The sequence below is a fragment of the Hyperolius riggenbachi genome, chromosome 3 (assembly GCF_040937935.1).
Source record: "Hyperolius riggenbachi isolate aHypRig1 chromosome 3, aHypRig1.pri, whole genome shotgun sequence".
NCBI lineage: Eukaryota > Metazoa > Chordata > Amphibia > Anura > Hyperoliidae > Hyperolius > Hyperolius riggenbachi.
The window spans coordinates 451,533,789-451,552,299 of NC_090648.1; the positions used below are offsets into that span (position 1 = coordinate 451,533,789).

At 42.7% G+C, this 18,511-nt stretch overlaps 1 protein-coding gene across 3 annotated transcripts in view; it reads left to right on the forward strand.

Annotated features, from left to right (window-relative positions):
- Positions 1 to 6,285, forward strand: part of AGK (acylglycerol kinase) — a 91,615-nt gene extending 85,330 nt beyond the window's left edge. For 2 of the 3 annotated variants that reach the window (XM_068272993.1, XM_068272992.1), the window contains exons 13-16: positions 1,154 to 1,251; positions 1,730 to 1,800; positions 1,883 to 1,967; positions 5,289 to 6,284. In XM_068272993.1, coding sequence (XP_068129094.1) covers positions 1,154 to 1,251; positions 1,730 to 1,800; positions 1,883 to 1,967; positions 5,289 to 5,432 — 398 coding nt within the window. In that variant the 3' untranslated portion in view covers positions 5,433 to 6,284. Of the gene's footprint in view, positions 1 to 1,153; positions 1,252 to 1,729; positions 1,801 to 1,882; positions 1,968 to 5,288 lie in introns of all 3 variants that reach the window. The other variant, XM_068272994.1, reaches the window with a different exon arrangement.
- The last annotated feature ends 12,226 nt before the right edge of the window (positions 6,286 to 18,511 follow it).

Genomic DNA, 18,511 nt, shown 5'->3' on the forward strand with positions numbered 1-18,511 from the left:
CTACATGGAGGTGGTAAAATTGGCCGATCATTTGCCAATCAAAATTGGATGTGTGTACTGTGCTTTACTTAAAGGAACACTATCAAACCAAGTGTTCTAAAATGACAATGTACTAATAATGTCTGAGTAGCTGTGTAAACATTTAACTTTTCATGTTAAAGCGAACCAGAGATGAAGAATACATAGATTTATACATACCTGGGGCTTCCTCCAGCCCCATAAGCCTGGATCGCTCCCACGCCGCCATCCTCCGCTGCATCTATCGCCGGTACCGGGTCCCGTAATTTCGGCCAGTCGACGCAAGCACAGTGCGCTCCCTCCGTACTATGCAGGCGCATGCGTGCAAAACCGCAAGGAGCCCCTGTGCATGCGTACAACTGATCGCGTCCGGCGGAAGTGATGGGACCTGGTACTGGCGATAGAGGCAGCGGAGGATGGTGGCGTGGGAGCGATCCAGGCTTATGGGGCTGGGGGAAGCCCCAGGAATGTATAAACTCTTTTTTTTTTCATTTTTAAGGATCCCTTCAGCTCTGGTTCCCTTTAAATATCAGAGGCAGAAGCTGGAATTCACTGTGTGTAGATTTTAGCTATGTTTGGAATGTCTCATTTGCATAGGTGAATCTCTGCAGTCTGACATGCTAAGAACAGTGTAATATTGAAGCAGAGTTATATGCAATGGCTCTGGTATCAGGTTTCACACACTACAACTGTTCATGTTGCACACAAGATACATTTCCTCTGCTTTCTGCAGAGAGCTCAGTCAGAGACAGGCAGCTGCTGAGAGCTGTCTCTCTCATACCCAGGGTTAACAGATGTAGTGTGAGAGAATCCCCCCTCCTTAAGGTTCACTGGCCTGTCAGAATCAGTGTCAGGGAAGTGTGAAAGGAATTTGATAACAGTAAACAAACAGATTAGCAATCAAATGTATACACCCATACTTAACAGCACTTCCCAAACAATTCCTATCTCAATTTAAAAAAAATGTTAATCGATAATGTGCTTGTGCTGATAGTAAAGTTCGGTCTTGAAATATCTTCTGGTATGTTCCTGGCTGCTTTTGCAGTGTTTTTTTTTTTTTTTAAATACAGTATATAGTTGTTAGCACAGTTTTGCTGTAACGCAGCTCCCCTCTCTTGTGTTTGCTGCTTTGCAGAGGTTCCGGTGGAAGCCGTTCCAGAGCCGTGGGAGGAGGCCGAGGTCTCTGCAGTGGAGCTGACTATCCGCACCCAGAACCAGCAGCCGGACCTCACCGTAAGAGGAGATTCTTTATAGCGGACGCAAATGAAATTCTGATCATGCCTTGCACAATAATGAACATTACATTTTAATATATAAGCCTTTTTTTTCTTTACTAAACAATTATTATTTAACAGAGACGAGATGGGGGCAGTGGAGACGTGCAGGGGGACACAATAACGAGGACAGTGGAAACACGGAGGGGGACATGGAGATGAGACAGGGGGACAGTGGAGAGACAAGGGGCAAAGAAGGTCACAGGAGGGACAGCGAAGGACACAAGAAGTACAAGGGGGAAATAATTGGGGGGGGATTGAGGGTAGAAGATCCACAAGACGCTCCTGAACCATTGACGCACCAGGTTTTGTTTAGTTGTTTTTTTTACCCTAGTTTTGGTCCTCTAAACCTAGATGCGTCTTATGCTCCAGAGTGTCTTTTGGCCCGAAAATTACTGTACCATTTACAGTATGTTTGTTCTTGGTTTTCCTTCTAGCGCCCCCTGGATTCCATGAGCATCTGCATTGAGCCGGACACCCTCAGGAAGTTCAAGTTCATTAGCTGTGGGTGAGTCATGTGACTTGCTTGCTTTCTTCGTTTGTTTTCATTTCTGTTCTTCGCCTGACACAACCTTGTTTTTCTCCCACAGTGTGGAGAAGATGAATGATCCTTCCCTGTGTCCTAAAGATGCCCAGAGGATTGAGGCCAGTTGCTGCAGTATACAGCTGCCAGAGGTAATCACGCTCTAAGCAACGCAGTAATCTGAGAGACAGCAGTCATAGGCAGGGAGCATTGAAGCAGGCCAAGGTTCTCCACAGAACTTTACTGAAAGCAATCAGTGCTAAACAACTGGCTGAAGTCCAGTTTCCTATAATCCATGCTACAGTTACTTTAAGTATGGTAATACTGAAGGGGTGGGGGGGGGACCTTACCTATGGAGAGGAAAGGCTCTGGATCCCATAGAGCCTTTCCTATCCTTGCTCCTGCCCAGTGTTCTAGCATCGGGCAGTGGTGAATTTATATGACCGGCTTGGATAACTATGTCTTCGACCCTCCCCGAGTACTTCCAAAGAGAAGTGGATCCGTGCTGCACATGCGTGAGCTCGGGCTTGCGTAGTACGGATCCGCCCACCTTCAGAGGCATGCACGGACGAATGTACTTCAAAAGCACAGAACTTCACTGAAGGACAGTGCAGGAACTAGGGCACAGAGAGAGGCCTTGGAGGGCTCTACGGGATCTAGATCCTTCCCTCTCCATAGGTGAATATCTCACTCATTTTATTTTTTGATCTGCTTCAGTATAGCTTTAATGTGACTTACAGCATATAGCCTAACCTCAGCCTCTGTATGGGGTAGAAAGTAAGTAAACCTTGATTACTAGGAGGATTCTGGGAAATGTGACTCAAAAAAACACAATGATAGTTGCCTGGCTGCTGTGATGATTGCTTGGTATCAGTCACATTGGAAACAAGTGTGTAGGGTTTTCAAGAATTGGGCCTGGTTTAGCTTCTTGCTTTTCCATCATTATGTCTTCCATTATAATGCCTCCCTTTGCAGCATGCTCACTTTAGGAAGCACCCTTATATAACCCCTTTTTATAGTGTATACAATTAGATTCCTCCTGTTATAGTATCCTCCATTGTTGCCCCCTATTACAGTGTGTCCAATAATATTGGCTCAGGATAGGATGAAGACCTTTAGAAATAACAGAGACAAAGGGAGCCCAATAGCACAATGTCACTACTTTGATTGTAGAAAAAATGGGTAATAGGAAATATACTCATAAAGGTAGGTTGCATAGGAAGCAACTAACCATGTGGAGATCACAAGCCCATCTCCACTCGGAAACCTCCAGGGATGGCTGGATGCAGGGAGGTCGCACTCTTGGCAAAGGAGGGACTAGTATAGCTAGTGGCTTGGCCACTGTAAGCTGTCCCTCACTCCCCTACTGAAGGAGGGGAGATACAGCTAGCATATAGAGGGTGGAGAGGACCCCAGGATCACATAACATTCGGCTAAAAACACATAAAACAGAAAAAGTAGAGGTGGCTTACCTCTTAATGAAGACAAAGTAATAGGGAAAGATACATTTGATTTGCATGGGCAACTTGTTATGTGGGTGCTATTGGTCTGAGAAAGTGGCGAGCACCAACGAAACACGTCCTTGCAAATAAAATTTCTTTCCCTATAATTTTTGCATCATTAATAGGTAAGCCACCTTTACTTTTTCTATTGTATGTGCTTTGTCATGCTGCCTCTACACTGTGGAATTCCTTGCCAAACTTAATCAACACAGCTCCAACCCTAGACACGTTTAACCATTTAACGGCAATGCATTGTATTAAAACGTCATGCTTTTGCCTGTTAATGGCAACATGACGTTTTAATACGTCACGCGTTCCCGCCGCCGCTCCGCACGTGTGCGCGCCGCTACCGCCGCCGTTACCGTCGGGATCCCGTGCTGAGTGATTGGGGAAGAGGACCGAGCGGTCCTCTACCCAATCGCACTGTCTGGAGTGAATGGACGCAACCGCAAACAGCGGCTACGTCCATTCACAAAAACAGGAAGCTGTTACAATTGAATAAAGTGTAAAAAAAAAAAAAAAGTGATCACTTCCTATACGGGAGAGTGTTCACTAGCGCCATCTTGTGGCCAAAAAGTATATTACACATACATACACAAGTACATACACACTATTATAAAATTAATAAAATTACACTTCCAGCCCTCCCTAAATTTAATGTATTATATAGGGGCTTGTAATTATGGCCAGAACAAAAAAAACAAAAACAGAAAATTAACACCTATATTTCAAAATAATATATTGTCGCCATACATTGTGATAGGGACATAATTTAAACCGTTTAATAATCGGGACAACTGGGCAAATAAAATGTGTTTGTTTTAACCACACGAGAATGTTTAATTTTAAAACTATAATGGCTGAAAACTGAGAAATAATTATTTTTTTCATTTTTTTTTCCCATTAAAACGCATTTAGAATAAAAAAAATTCATAGCAAAATGTACTACCCACAGAAAGCCTAATTGGTGGCGAAAAAAACGAGGTATAGATAATTTTCTTGTGATAAGTAGTAATAAAGTTATTAGGGAATAAACGGGAGGAGCACTGACAAGTGAAAATTGCACTGCTCCGTTAGAGTAAAAACCCTTGGGGGTGAACTGGTTAAAGCGGATCCGAGATGAAAAACTAACTATAACAAGTAACTTGTCTATGTATCTTATCTAAAATTTAGATTACACAGCAAATCTAGCACCAAATAGCTTCAACAGTATATGATTATTTATTCCTGTGATACAATGAGAGCAGCCATGTTCTGCTTGTGATCATTACACAGGCAAGCTGATCTGCATCTCCAGCCCTCAGCCTGTGAAAACTTCACTCCTCTCTCCTCCTCCCCTCTGCCTCTGAAATCTCTGGCTAGTAACACCTCCTCCTCCTCCCCAGACTGAGCTCCCATAAGCCATTGATACTAATACTCAAAGTGCCAAGGCACTTTGGAGAAGCTGAGGGCGAGGCTTGTTTCGTTTATAGGGAATTAGGGTATTAATACAAACAAAAAGTATTTGGCTTGAGAAATGCCCTATAAACTATATGAAAGGAACACAATTATGTAATGAGTAAAAGTTTTACTCAGATCCACTGTAAATCAACACTGAAAAGCCATCTGTTTAGTCTGGCATTTATGATCCAATAACTTTTCCCCCTGTACAAATCACACTATGTACTGATCTGAGGCAAGCTTTTGTGCTTTGAGTCCTACGGGAGAAAAACGCTTTACAAATGTTTTGTTGTTGAAAACAAACTGCTTTATATACAAGTCATGTTTTGCAGGAATTTATGTTGGGAGGAATAGCTTTAGGGAGGTTAACTCAATATGAAGAATGTGTTTTTGGGGGAATTCTAATGCATTATAGGGTATGTAGGGTTTCGGGGGCACTGCATTGTAAATTTTTCCTTTGCCGTGTTAAAAAAGGTGTATTTTATTGAATTTATGTTAGATGGAATGACTTGTTTTATCTTTTCCATGTAGGGAACAGAAGGCCATTTCAGTATAGACTCTGAGGAGTATGAAGCCATGTCTGTGGAGGTCACACTGCTGCCCAGGAAGCTGCATTTCTTATGCCACCCATCCCAGAAAGAACAGCTAATCCAGGGCGCAACATCACACTCCTAACATCAACTGAAGGACATTCATGCTGTTATCAGTGCAAGTCTGTGATTTCATCCACTGCACCGGGTATACCACGTGTGGCGTGTGGATTATTCTAATGCCAGGAAAAGTTATACATTCTTATGAGGACTGCATTACCAGCGTTCTTCCACCAGTCCTGTGAGGCAGGCCAGCCACGTCATTGGATTCAAGCACTACCGCTTTGTGACGGCAACCAGCAGATGACATCATCAGAATAGCTTTTCAATACATGCTTTGTGCTAATAAACTTTTGTGTTAAAGTGAACCAGAGACAAAGCACCCTCGTGTATTTTACCCTATATATCAGTAGGAACATTAGAGAAAACACCTACCCTGCTCTCTCTGCTTCATTCTTCACTGTTCAGCCCGCCTGCTATCAGCCCCGACTGAGCATTCTTGTCTGGCTTTGCTTAGGAATCATTATAGCTGAGTCATAGCAGAGCCAGAAGGGGGCAGGCTTGGGCTTGAAAAGACATTAAAGACAGACCCAGCTATAATGATTCCTGAGCAAAGCCAGACTGAATGCTCAGTCAGAGATTTTATCAGGGCTGATTAGAAGCAGGCTGTGCAGTGAAGAATGAAACAGAGAAGGGTAGGGGTTTTCTCTAATTTTCCCACTGATATACATGGAACATGAGGGTGCTTCATCTCTGGTTCACTTTAAGTTAAAACCGCAGTACGGTAGCGCATACTTGGATAACACTGCTGTCCATCCCAATCTCAGTGTGAGTGCTGCTATGCAGATGACTACAGGCTTCATTTAAAGACAGATTTGGTTCTCTGAGGTTTTTTTTGGTAAGCAATGTTTAGGGGGGGGGGAAATATATGTATGTTTTATGACTGGTCTTTTTTTTTGGGGGGGGGGGGGGGGGGGGGGGTGTCAAGTTTGCTAACTTTTTCAGCAACACATCCCCAGCCATAAAGAGTACCTGAAGTGACACAATGAGATAAATATATAGTGCTACCCATAAATTATCTGGAGTCTCTTTCTGTTTTCCAGTACCGCAAGAGCTAAAAAAAAAAAAAAAAAAAACTTAAGTTGTTATCAATGCAAAAGAGCTTTTAGAGTCCGTGTTCCCTGAATGGGCTAAAACAGCTGAGAAACAGGGAGATAAGAATGCTAATGCGGTTTTACTGCAGGAAAGCTCAAAAGGTCATTAGTTCTGTTTTTTTAAAGAGAACCAGAGGTGGGTTTCTGACATCAATATTAGGACACAGAGGCACATTCTGCATACAATGCCCAGACTCTGTGTCCTTATAGTGTGTACCCTGGCTCCCCTTGTGCTCTGCTGTCCCCCATAAAAACTGCCAGGCTAGCGACATGCAGATTGTCGTTAATCGCCTGTTTACCTTTTGCTGCCACTCAGCGCCGCTCCCCCGCATCCTGTATAGCGCGGCTCCCCGCCTCCGTAAGCTTCCTCCAATCGGCTTACGGAGGCAGGCAGGGAAGGGACACAGTCGGGGAGCCGCGCTATAGAGGAGGCGGGAGAGCGGGTCTGAGTTGCAGCCAAAAGGTAAACAGCCGGCTAGTGACAATCTGTGTCGCTAGCCTGGCAGTTTTTATAATGGGGGACAGCAGAGCACAGGGGGAGACTGGGGGGCACACTGTAAGGACATAGAGGATGGGTATTATATGCAGAATGTGCCTCTGTGTCCTATTATTGATGTCAGAAACACACCTCAGGTTTTTTTTTTTTAAAGTTGAAGCTGTAAAGATTGGAGACTTCTGTATTACTAATGTTGTATTTATCATCCATTCTATACATACAGTTCATTATCTCATAAGTTTATTTTCACTTCAGGTTAGCTTTAACCTCACTGGTGTTCAATTTCCAGAGTTTCTTTTCAAAAAGTGATCCAATTTAATTTTCATAACCTTTTTTCCTGTAAGTTACCAAAATGTGTCAAGCAAGGGTCTAGTATACAGTGCAGGAAAGTCTTGATGTGTATGCATGTCAGTACTGCTCACAGCATGTTTTGTATTGACATGTGTAACCATCAATACTGCCAGGGAGCTTAAAGCACGCATGATAGTGTAGTTCATAGAACTTTGCTGGAGTTATGTTTGTTGTACAGTCATCTGTTGAAAATAATTAATGTTCAAAAACTAATGCTGTAAAGATTTGTAAAATATTTACTGGGAATGTATGTATGTGTGTTACTAAGAAAACTCTGTTCTGGGAAAGATCTGCTTATTAAAATCTGTCCTGTAGCCGGACTTCAAGAACACGATGCCTACTTATTCTGTATGCAGCTTATTTTAGAATGAGAAAAATAGTGAAATGGGCCTTGTGTGAATCACTGGGGAAAGAAGACCGGTTCAATGCTTTTTAAGCATATAACACACATGAAAGTACTGTACTCCTTTACCTATACTCAGAATGTGTATGGTAACTATTACAGGTACTTCACAGTAATGTCTTCTCATTTGGATCTGTTTAGCAGGACTGCAGTTCAGATCTAATAGTTACAGCACCATCTCGTGGTTATTTGCATGTTAGCATCCTTCCTTAATGGATACCGGAAGCAACATGATGAGATAAAGGTGTATGTACAGTGCCCAGCACACACATAACTAGGCTGTGTTCTCTTTTTTTTCTCTGCCTGAAAAAGTTAAACATCAGGTATGGAAGTGGCAGTTCCTGTCTGAGTCAGGACTGGGTCAGACTACAGTGTGACCCTCACTGATAAGAAATTCCAACTATAAAACACTTTCCTAGCAGAAAATGGCTTCTGAGAGCAGGAAAGAGAAAAAACGGTTAATGGTTCAGAGATTTTAGCTCTGGCATACTTCAATGAATGTGTCACTGAGCTAAAATAAAACAGTAAAAATTAATTAATTAATAAAATTGTGGAATAGCTTAGTCATTTTTAGGAGGAGGATAGATACAATTGTTTATTTCATTAGTTTATTTTCATCTCGGGTGTCCTTCAACAGCTTTTAATATTTAAAATGAAGTTTTAAATATAAAATAATACTGTGGAATATCTTTAATCTACTTTTTAAAGAAAATCTGTAATGAAAACAACTCCCCTGGGGGGGTACTCACCTCGGGTAGGGGAAGCCTCCGGATCCTATTGAGGCCTCCCCCGTCCTCCTCGGTCCCACGGCGGCAGCGAAAATCCTCCCGGAGCAGCGGCGATGTAAATATTTCCCTTTTGGCTCCAGCGCAGGCGCAGTATCCGCTCTTCCCACGGAGATAGGTGAAAATAGCCGATCTCAGTCGAGCCGCTCCACTGCGCTGGTGCAAGTCTCCTGCGCCTGCGCAGTACAGCGGACCAGACAGAATATTTTCACTTATCTCTGTCAGAAGAGCCGCAACAGCACCCCTGCTGGAGCCCGAAAAGGTAAATATTGCACAGGCTTTGTCGGATTTGTCGCCTGTGCGTTCCGGGAGCTGCAGCGAGACCGCCGTGGGACACAGGAGGACGGGGGAAGCCTCGATAGGGTCCAGAGGCTTCGTCCAACTGAGGTGATTACCCCCCCCCCCCCCCCCAGGAGAACTTTTTTTCAGTACAGGTTTTCTTTAAGGTTTCACTATTTTTGCTTAATGACACATTCATTGAAGTATGCCAGAACTAAAATTTATGAACTATTGATTCTTTTAATCGCTTTCATACTCTCAGAAGCCATTTTCTGCTAGGAAAGTGCTTTATAGTTGTAATTTCTAAATCAGCGAGGGTGACACTGTAGTCTGACCCAGTCCTGACTCAGACAGGAATTGCCACCTGCATACCAGATGTTTAACACTTTCCGGCAAAGAAAGAAAAAAAAAAAAAGCAAGCAACACTGCATAGTTATTTGTTTGCTAGGCACTGTACATACACGTCTATTTCATGTCACTTCGGGTATCCTTTAAACAATGCAGATTGCCTGGCTGTCCTGCTGACCCTCTGCTTCTAATACTTTCAGCCATAGACCCTGAACAAGCATGCAGATCAGATGTTCCTGACTGGATTAGCTGCATGCTTGTTTCTAGTGTGATTTAGACCCTAATGATGCCAAAGAGAGGAGCAGGACTGCCAGGTAACTGATACAGTTTAAAATGAATTAAATATATGCCACAGTTCAGGTGTCCTTAAACAAAAACAGTACTTCCACTGCACTGCTGATCCACAGACCAATTCTTAAAACAAGTGTCTGCTCTCTCTAGTACGCATGATAAATAACAGGTCTATACTTCTGAGTTGATGCAGAATAATGCAAATATCTTATGTAGCTTGAAGATGGATTCAAATTAAGCTAAAGTGGGATTTGATTGGTCAATTTTCAAGTTGCATAAATTCACACTAAGGCTGCATTTCCACTTGTGCAGTGCGGAATCGCCGGGAAATCACTGCATACGAAATCACATGCAGGTGCGATTTTGCATGAGTTTTTTCCCGCGATTTCGCATAGGGTAGTAGGTGGGCGATTTTAACCATGTCACTGCCTTTGTAAATTAACATTACCTCCTATGCAAAATCGCGTGGAAAACCGCATGCCAAAACTGCATGCGATTTCCCTATTAGATACATTGTATGCGATTCGCTTAGCGGTGTGCGGGGAGCGAATTCTGACGGCTCTGCCGTGCAGATTTTCCCCGCACACAAAACCGCTCCGCACAACGCACAAGTGGAAACAGACCCATCCACTTGTATTGGCTGTGCGAATCCGCATGCGGACAACGCATGTGGATTCGCTATAGTGGAAATGAGCCCTAAAAACTGCATCAACTCTGAATGATTTGCATCTAGCTGCCCATCTCCAAGACCTACATGTGTCTTGGCTAATCTTCCTCTGCCCATTCTATTAGTGAGCCCTACTCATCTGTCCTAATCATCTTTAAGGCATAAATTGTAATCGCAAAGGTTTTGCGATTTTGTGCGGCTGTTTTTTTTTCCCCTCTCCCAGTGCTCCACTGCGCGCTGCGATTTTGGTAAAATCGCTTTTCCAGTGCGGTTTTTAAATTCACTCCCTGACACAAGTCTGGAAGTGAACTCTTTGACCCGGAAAAGAATGAATACAATGTATTTATTTTGAAAGGAGTTATCGGGGGGGGGGGGGGGAAGTTTCACTTACCTGGGGCTTCTACCAGCCCCCTGCAGCCATCCTGTGCCCTCATAATCACTCACTGCGTACCGTTTTACGCATTCCCGCTGGTGCAGGAGCATTAACATACATTTTTACGCGCTAGTGGTTCAACGCGTAAAATTTTACGTGTTGAACCACTAACGTATAAAAATGTATATGTTAATGTTCCTGCACCAGCAGGAATGTGTAAAAATGTACGCAATGCGGCCCGCCGACCCCGAGGTCAACAAAAACAAAACGAGCTGACGGAGGGGGACCAGAGCAGCAGTAAGTGACTACGAGGGCACAGGATGGCTGCATGGGGCTGGTAGTTTTTTTTTTTGGTCTGATAACTCCTTTAAATTCTTCAAACGGGAATGCAATCGCTGCATAAAGCGATTTTGTGAGCATTTGCGGTTTCCCTATACTTTCCATTGAGGCAAAATCGCCTCAAAAATGGTACAGGCACCCTTTGCTGTTGCAGTGTTTTTTGGGGCGATTTTGAAAATCACCTGCACTTGAAAAAAAAAGCACAAAAACCACCCCTCGTGTGAATGAGCCCTAAGAGTGAGTGTGGGGTGGAGGCCCCTACAGCCAGACACAGTAGCTACTGCTCTGTACAAGAACAGCTCAAGCATTCTATTACATGTGATCAGCAGACATCATCTACAAACTATTAAAAAGGGATTACATTTTGTTTTGCTTTAAAGAAAACCTGTACTGAAAATTAAGTCAAAATAAACATACACAAGTCCTACTTACCTCCTGTATAGTCTACTCCTCAATCTCTTCCTCCTCTCCTGCATCCTGTTTGTCCACTGATCAAGGGAATTCTCCGTCCTCCATTTTGAAAATGGCCATTACCCCATAACAGCTTCCTGGTCAGCACACAGTTAAACTGTAACATCGCCCACTTGAGCCATAGGGAAACATGGACACATCATTTCTCCTCTCGGCTGTAACTGACAGCAACTGGTATATTTCAGTTCTGACAAAATGTTGACAGAACTGGAAGGAATTATTGTCAGAAGAAAATGGTGAGCTTCTAAGAGGAACTGATGGCAAGGTAACTATGCAATATTTATTTGAAATTACCTCGTGCTTATTTTAAATAATTTTACTCAGTACAGGTTCTCTTTAAAAATCGGTATTAAACACATGGTGATATGATTAGTCTAAATCACATTCGTATACTTGAAGTCATACTATGCCTTGGCAAAAAGATCATCATTTATGGAGGGGAGAAAACTGGTGAACATTAATAATGGCCTGTATCATATTGTGTTTTCTGAAAATCCTTTTGTAGCAGAATGGTCTGATGCAACTTCATCCATTTCCACTCGATCATGGTCTGGCTCTATACACATGTGCCCATTTAAAGGCAACCCAAGGTGAGAGTGATAAGGAGGCAGCCATATTTATTTTCTTTTGAACAATACCTGTTGCCTGGCAGTTCCCCTGATCCTCTACCTTTAATACATTTAGCTAGAGACCCTGAACAAGCATGTGCAGATCAGATGCTTTGACTAAAGTTTAACTGAATTAGCCACATGCTTGTTTCAGGGTTGTGAAACTGACACTACTGATGCAAGAAGATCAACAGGACTGCCAGGCAACTGGTATTGTTCAAAAGGAAATAAACATGGCAGCCTTTATATCACTCTTACTGTGGATTTAATTTAAAGTGGACCTCAACTCTTGCACAGGACAAAGAAAACAGAAATGCACCCTGTATGTATTTAGAGAGTTTAGCCTCTCCAATTCCCCCTCATTTGTCACTAATCACAACTGTAATTTGATCACTCAGCTGGCTGCCTAGACAGAGCAGCTAATTTTTTAAACACAGGATGTTAACCCCATGTCGGCTTCCATGAAAGCTGGAAGTAGACACTGCAGATGTATTGTGGGATTTTTATCAGTTGTAACAAATGTTTTTCTTTAACCATTTAGTGGCATCCTAACGTATTAAAACGTCATGCTTTACCCTATTAACGGCAACATGACGTATTAATAAGTTGTGCGTTCCCGCCGCTGCTACCGCCGTGTGCGTGCCGCTACGGCCGCCGTTTCTGTCGGGATCCCGTGCTGAGGGATTGGGTTAGAGCAGTGTTTCTCAAACTTTTATTGGTATGTACCCCTTTTCAAACCCTGTACTTGCAAAGTACCCCCTAGCATAGTAAACATTATTCCAAGTACCCCTTGAGAAATATATATTTAATCATAGTACATGATAATTGGTTCTAAATAATTTCTAAGCATTTACAATTGCTTTTAATTAGCTAAAACACTAATTTGGTGTTGTTTAAATAGGATTTATCCTTTTCTAAAACTCTAAATTTGTTATTCTTGGTTAAGTTTTTCAAGCCTGAGTACCCCCTGGAATCATCAGAAGTACCCCCTGGGGTACGCGTACCACACGTTGAGAACCTAGGGGTTAGAGGACCAAACGGTCCTCTACCCAATCGCAGTGCCTGGAGTGAATGGACGTGACCGTGAACAGCGGCTACGTCCATTCACAAAAACAGGAAATGTAACAATTAAATAAAGTGTAAAAAAAAAAAAAAAAAGTGAACACTTACTATAACGAGTGTTCACTAGCACCATCTTGTGGCCAAAAAGTATATGACACGTACAAAATACATACATTTACAAGTACATACACATGAGTAATAAAATTAATAAAATTCCACTTCCAACACTCCACCTCCAAAAGAAAACACTTGTAAAAAAAAAAAAAAAATCAGCTTAAAATAAATAAATAAATACTTGCCTTAGGGACTCAGCTTTTTTTAATCTATATTTTATGGGGGAAAATTAATTTTAATTTATTACATAGGGGCTTGTAATTATGGCCAGAACAAAAAAAAAGAGAACAGAAAAATAACACCTATATTTCAAAATAATATACTGTCGCCATACATTGTGATAGGGACATAATTTAAATGGTTTAATAATCGGGACAACTGGGCAAATACAATGTGTTTGTTTTATCCACAGGAGAATGTTTAATTTTAAAACTATAATGGCTGAAAACTGAGAAATAATTTTTTTTTTATTTTATTTTTTTGTTTTTTTTCTCATTAAAATGCATTTAGAATAAAAAAAATTCTTAGCAAAATGTACTACCCACAGAAAGCCTAATTGGTGGTGAAAAAAACGAGGTATAGATCATTTTCTTGTGATAAGTAGTAATAAAGTTATTAGGGAATAAAAGGGAGGAGCACTGACAAGTGAAAATTGCTATGGTACGTTAGAGTAAAAACCCTTGGGGGTGAACTGGTTAAAGGTTATTATGCTGTTGCGTATCTTTTAAAACAGAGAGGAGGTTCTGAGTTTTAAATGGACACATATGTAAAGAGCCAGACCATGATGTGGGAGTGGAAATGGATGTAGCCGCAGTAGACTATTCTGCTGTAAAAGGGATTTTTAGAAAACACCTACACTATAATACACGCTATTAATGTTAACTGTTTATGTGGGGAGGGGGGGGGGGGGAGGACTGGCTGCGATCATCCTGCTAAGGCAGTGATCTGCAAACTTGGCTCTCCAGCTGTTAAGGAATTACAAGTCCCACAATGCATCTGCCTTTATGAATCATGACTGTGGTTGTCACACTCCCGCAATGCATTGTGGGACTTGTAGTTCCTTAACAGCTGGAGAGCCACGTTTGCAGATCACTGTGCTAAGGCATAGTAAGACTTTAAATATATGAATGGGAGGGAGCCATGCAGCTCTCTGCAGCCCAGTAGAAGCTGCTATCACCACTGCAATGCAATCAGGAGTGTAATGGAAGTAGTCATCACTGCAGACTGCTCACCTGCAGCAATAGCAGCTCCCACCACTACAGATGGTCAAAAAGATGCAGATCTATCCGGCTTGATGCAGGATAATGCAAACTGTGTACAAAGAAAATGCTCAAAAATGAATGTTTTCACTACAGTGGGATTTGATTGGCCCATTTTTAAGTTCAATACACACACACGATTTTGTTGAATTTACAGGAGTCCACCTAAAGTGCTGCTAATGCTCCACACACAGACTAACAACAGAAAAGCAGTTTCCAAATTTATACACATTCATCAAGGTCTTTGCCTCCAACAAAAGACAGGATCCCAGAGCTTTGCATCAACATCTGTTTATTGTTTAAACACAGTGTATTTCCTTCCTGTATTGCTAAGTGGTTGTCTTGTTTCTTTCTGCCCAGTACAACCTGTATCCGGCCCATCAGGCCTAAGTAGTCAGACAAAAGGCAAACTGTCCTGAATATGTCATTGCTGGGACTAAAGTCATAAATCAAGTCATTATGATCTTTGGCCACTAGGGTGAGCTAGTTCACTGAATTGACACAGCAGTACTAGAACAGAACAGGCAGTACAATCCAAACTATATTTACTGTATGATGCAACATCAGCTGTGGAAGACAAAACATTGCCACAGGAAAGGGGAAAAAAATCTATGGGGAGAATTCCAGGGAGCAGAAATTTGGTTTATAAAATTATTTTATTAAAATAATTCATCAGGTTTCCACCAGTGCCTCAGCTATTATCTGGTCCAAACCTCCAGATTCCTGACTCTAGTAATAAACAGCTGATGATCACATTGGTATCACAGTGCAAGGCATGATGAGAGCCAAGTATCTAGAGAGCAGTGGGTGGTTCCTCATCAGCCGTAACTCCAACCACACAGATCAGGGTTTTGACTTGACCATATATAGACAGAGTTCCCAGCCTGAAGCAGATGCAGGGGCTGCCTGTGGGTTACACACACAGTCCCTACTAGATGTCATTTAAAATCATAGAAACTAATCATGTGACCTCAGTAACTGATCAGTATAGATACGGTATGTGGCTACCACTTCCTGCACAACAGACTGTCTGCGTGGCATTCTTCTCACAGTCAAGACCCACCTCCTGCAGTCTTAACAGTGGGTGGTGTGCAACCTGGACACAGGCAGTAGCCACACCCACAAAGCTGGGCTCTGACTTGCTGCACTCTATTCCTTTTGGTCACAAGCTCAACATTTTTCGTGAAATTAGTCCTCTGCAGCTGAAAATCAAAACATTTCAGCACTCGGATTACTACGCCATTAAGTGGTGTTTTTAGATGTGTGCTATATTGTCTGCTATAAGGTGGTAAATGTTTGCAGACCTCGCCTGGATCATATCAGACACAACACTGAAAATTGAGAGATCTGTGAGGCCCCGTTCACATCTAAAATGGCAAAACTGGAACACTTTGCACAAGTGATTTTACCATGATAAGCGTGGTAAAAATCGCTAGACACTTCCGAAATGCCAAAGCAATCGCAGTCAGTACTCTATAAGCATTGTACCACGATCACTCCAGAATATGCTGCAGGTAGCACATTTAAGATTGGCGCTAATCGCAAAACACCCACGATCGGCGCCAATCACGGCAGTGAGAATGCTGCCAAAGGATAACATAGCGCTTGCATTTGGCGATTAACGTGAATCGCCAGTTAAGCGCTTGAGTGTGAATGGGCCCTAACTGTGTTTGCAGTGAGATGGACACAGCCACAGCAGGAACAAGATTCAGGACAATTTGAATTCATTTAAAGGGAAATTACACTTTTATAATAAAAGCGGCATACTCATTGAATGGTGCCTGACAAGTCTTGTCGTCATTTGTTAAAAAGTAAAAATTTTACAGCAGGGATAAGCAAGGACAGCATCACAAAATGCAAAACTTTCTCAGGAGTCAGGAATTAACTTACCTATGTCACACCCTCTCCCCACTGCGACGCATGCTACTCTCCATCTCCCCGACACTCCTGCCTTCTAAGCTGGAAGTTCAGCAGCTAGAGTGCAGCAGGAAGAGGCGGAGACATGGGTAAGTTACACCCTCTCTGTTACACTCCACCTCCCCCTCTCCTTTCTCCATCCCATTGCTTCAGTTAGTAGCCAATAAGCTGAAATTGCTGTGGTCCCCAGACATCAGTTATCTCTGTATACCGATCTGTAAGTCGCATTACCCTGTGCAACCAATATACTCCTGTACAGCATCAGGCACATTATATATCTACATCCTGGAGAGATCAGGAGCCACACTCCTCTGGGCCATTGGTAAATAAGCATTATACAAATGATTTCACTGTTTGTTGAAGGGAAACTCAATGCCAACTAATAAACCGAAGGCCAACTCAAAGCCTAGAAGGATCAGAACCAGTTTTGTGGTATTTACAGTCTGCTCCTGTCCCTTTAACTTCCAGTTGTGGGGTGTGAGAGCATCCCTCTCAGTGCCAAAACCCCGACACCATGCTTATTTCCTGTACAGCAACAGTACTTGCCACTCTTACCCCCAAGTCACACCCAGTACCATCGCGCCCTAATTCCACCATCACCACCTGTGCCGTAGCCCTTACCTCCACCATTGCCCAACCTTGCTGTAGCCACCAAACCTCTAGCATGGGACACCCCCACCCTACAGCCTTTACCACTATTGTGCCACCCACGCCAATTTTTTTTTTTTACGTTAAAGCAAACCTGAACTCAAACGTCCTGTCTGCTCTAAAATATAAGCAACAGCATAACTTTTACAGAAAAACATTTCTTTGTTACAGCTGATACAAATCCTGCAACAAATCTGTAATGTGTCTACTTCCTGCTTTCATGGAAGCAGACAGAGTTAACATCCTGTGTTTATAAATTAGCAGCTCTGCCCAGGCAGCGAGCTGACACAGCTGAGAGATCAAATTACAGTGGTGATTAAAGGAAACCTAAACCGGAAAAAAAAAATAAGTTTCACTTACCTGGGGCATCTACCAGCCCCCTGCAGCCATCCTGTGCCCTCGCAGTCACTCATGGCTCTTCCGGTCCCCTGCTGCCAGCTAGTTTCGTTTTTGCCGACTGGGAGTCCGCCGGTCACCATGCGTACCTTTTTACGCATTCCCGCTGGTGAAGTAAGCCATCGCGGACATTAACACGTACATTTTTACGCGTTACGGGGTAATGCGTAAAATTTTACTCATTGCACCCGTAACGCGTAGACTGTATTTGTTAATGTCCGCGATGGCTTCCTTTACCAGCGAGAATGTGTAAAAGGGTACGCATGGTGACTGGCGGACTCCCAGTCGGCAAAAACGAAACTAGCTGGCAGCAGGGGACCGGAAGAGCCATGAGTGACTTAGAGGGCACAGGATGGCTGCATGGGGCTGGTAGAAGCCCCAGGTAAGTTAAACTCTTTTTTTTCGGTTTAGGTTTCCTTTAATCACAGATGAAGGGGAATTACACAGGCTAAACTCTCTAAATACATACAGAGTGCATTTATCTGTTTTCCTTCTGTCCTATGCAAGAGTTCAGGTCCACTTTAACTCTCATACTCACCTACCCCCATTAGTTTGGAGGGTAGGTTAAGGTTTTACAGCCTCCAAACCATATTTTAAAAATATATATATTTACTCATAACACTCTTCCAACCTCATGCCCTGAGCATTTTAGTGTATCGTGACAGATATGGAATGTTATACAGTAACCCATCACATCCAATCAGATCCCTGCTTTCATCTGTATATATACAGTACAAGTTTATCCCCAAGTGGTGGATGTGGGTTACATTATTATAATTGGCCCTGTTGTACCCCAAGAATGTCCATTGTGAGCAGCAGATTTGTAATGACAGTCTGGTGCACTACAGCATGGACTGCGCCGCTCACACCCTACTCCCAGAAAGCCTAGAATATGTTCACTTTGAGTCTAAAATTAACATCTCACTGAAAAACCGTTTTTGAAGAAAATCTTAGGTCTTCGCACAATCCTCCACCACTAGAGCCAATGTGCACAAAGGAGATGCCTACTGGCTCCAGGCTAACTCCAAGACACTAAAGCAGCAGCATTAGTAAGGGCAAGGACAGTAGACCATTTCTGATTGGCTGATAGGTTACAATTTTTGTTGAATAAATCCCATGAAGCGTTTGTTAATGTGTGGAGTTAGTTAAGCTTCTCAACCGTTATGGAAATAAAATCATGCAGTTAGGTCAATAATAAAACAT